This window comes from Tupaia chinensis, unplaced genomic scaffold (assembly GCF_000334495.1).
Source record: "Tupaia chinensis unplaced genomic scaffold, TupChi_1.0 Scaffold149922_1, whole genome shotgun sequence".
Lineage (NCBI taxonomy): Eukaryota > Metazoa > Chordata > Mammalia > Scandentia > Tupaiidae > Tupaia > Tupaia belangeri.
The window spans coordinates 1,289,156-1,289,400 of NW_006209766.1; the positions used below are offsets into that span (position 1 = coordinate 1,289,156).

General features: G+C 56.7%; 1 protein-coding gene across 1 annotated transcript in view; it reads right to left on the minus strand.

Moving 5' to 3' along the window:
- Positions 1 to 32: 32 nt before the first annotated feature.
- U2AF1L4 (U2 small nuclear RNA auxiliary factor 1 like 4) overlaps positions 33 to 245 on the minus strand; it is a 3,734-nt gene continuing 3,521 nt past the window's right edge. The window contains exon 2 of the mRNA XM_006171702.1: positions 33 to 220. Within this exon, the coding sequence (XP_006171764.1) occupies positions 33 to 220 (188 nt within the window). The remainder of the gene's footprint in view (positions 221 to 245) is intronic.

Below are 245 nucleotides of genomic sequence, written 5' to 3' on the forward strand. Positions count from 1 at the left end.
ATTAAAGTTGAGGAGAGGACCAGGGGCTGGCTTCACAGGGTGACGGAGTTCGAGTTCACGCTCTTGCTGCTACCGCTGAGCACAACGTACGGACTCTTCTGGGCCTTCTGCTTTTCCTGGAGCAGAGCCACGGTGCCCAGGGGTGTGTCACTGGAGCTCATCTTCTTTAGGAGTCCCTCCTCATGCAGCTTCTTCATGCGCCGCTCCGTCTTCATCTTGCCTGAGCCCTTGCCATGGAAACGATG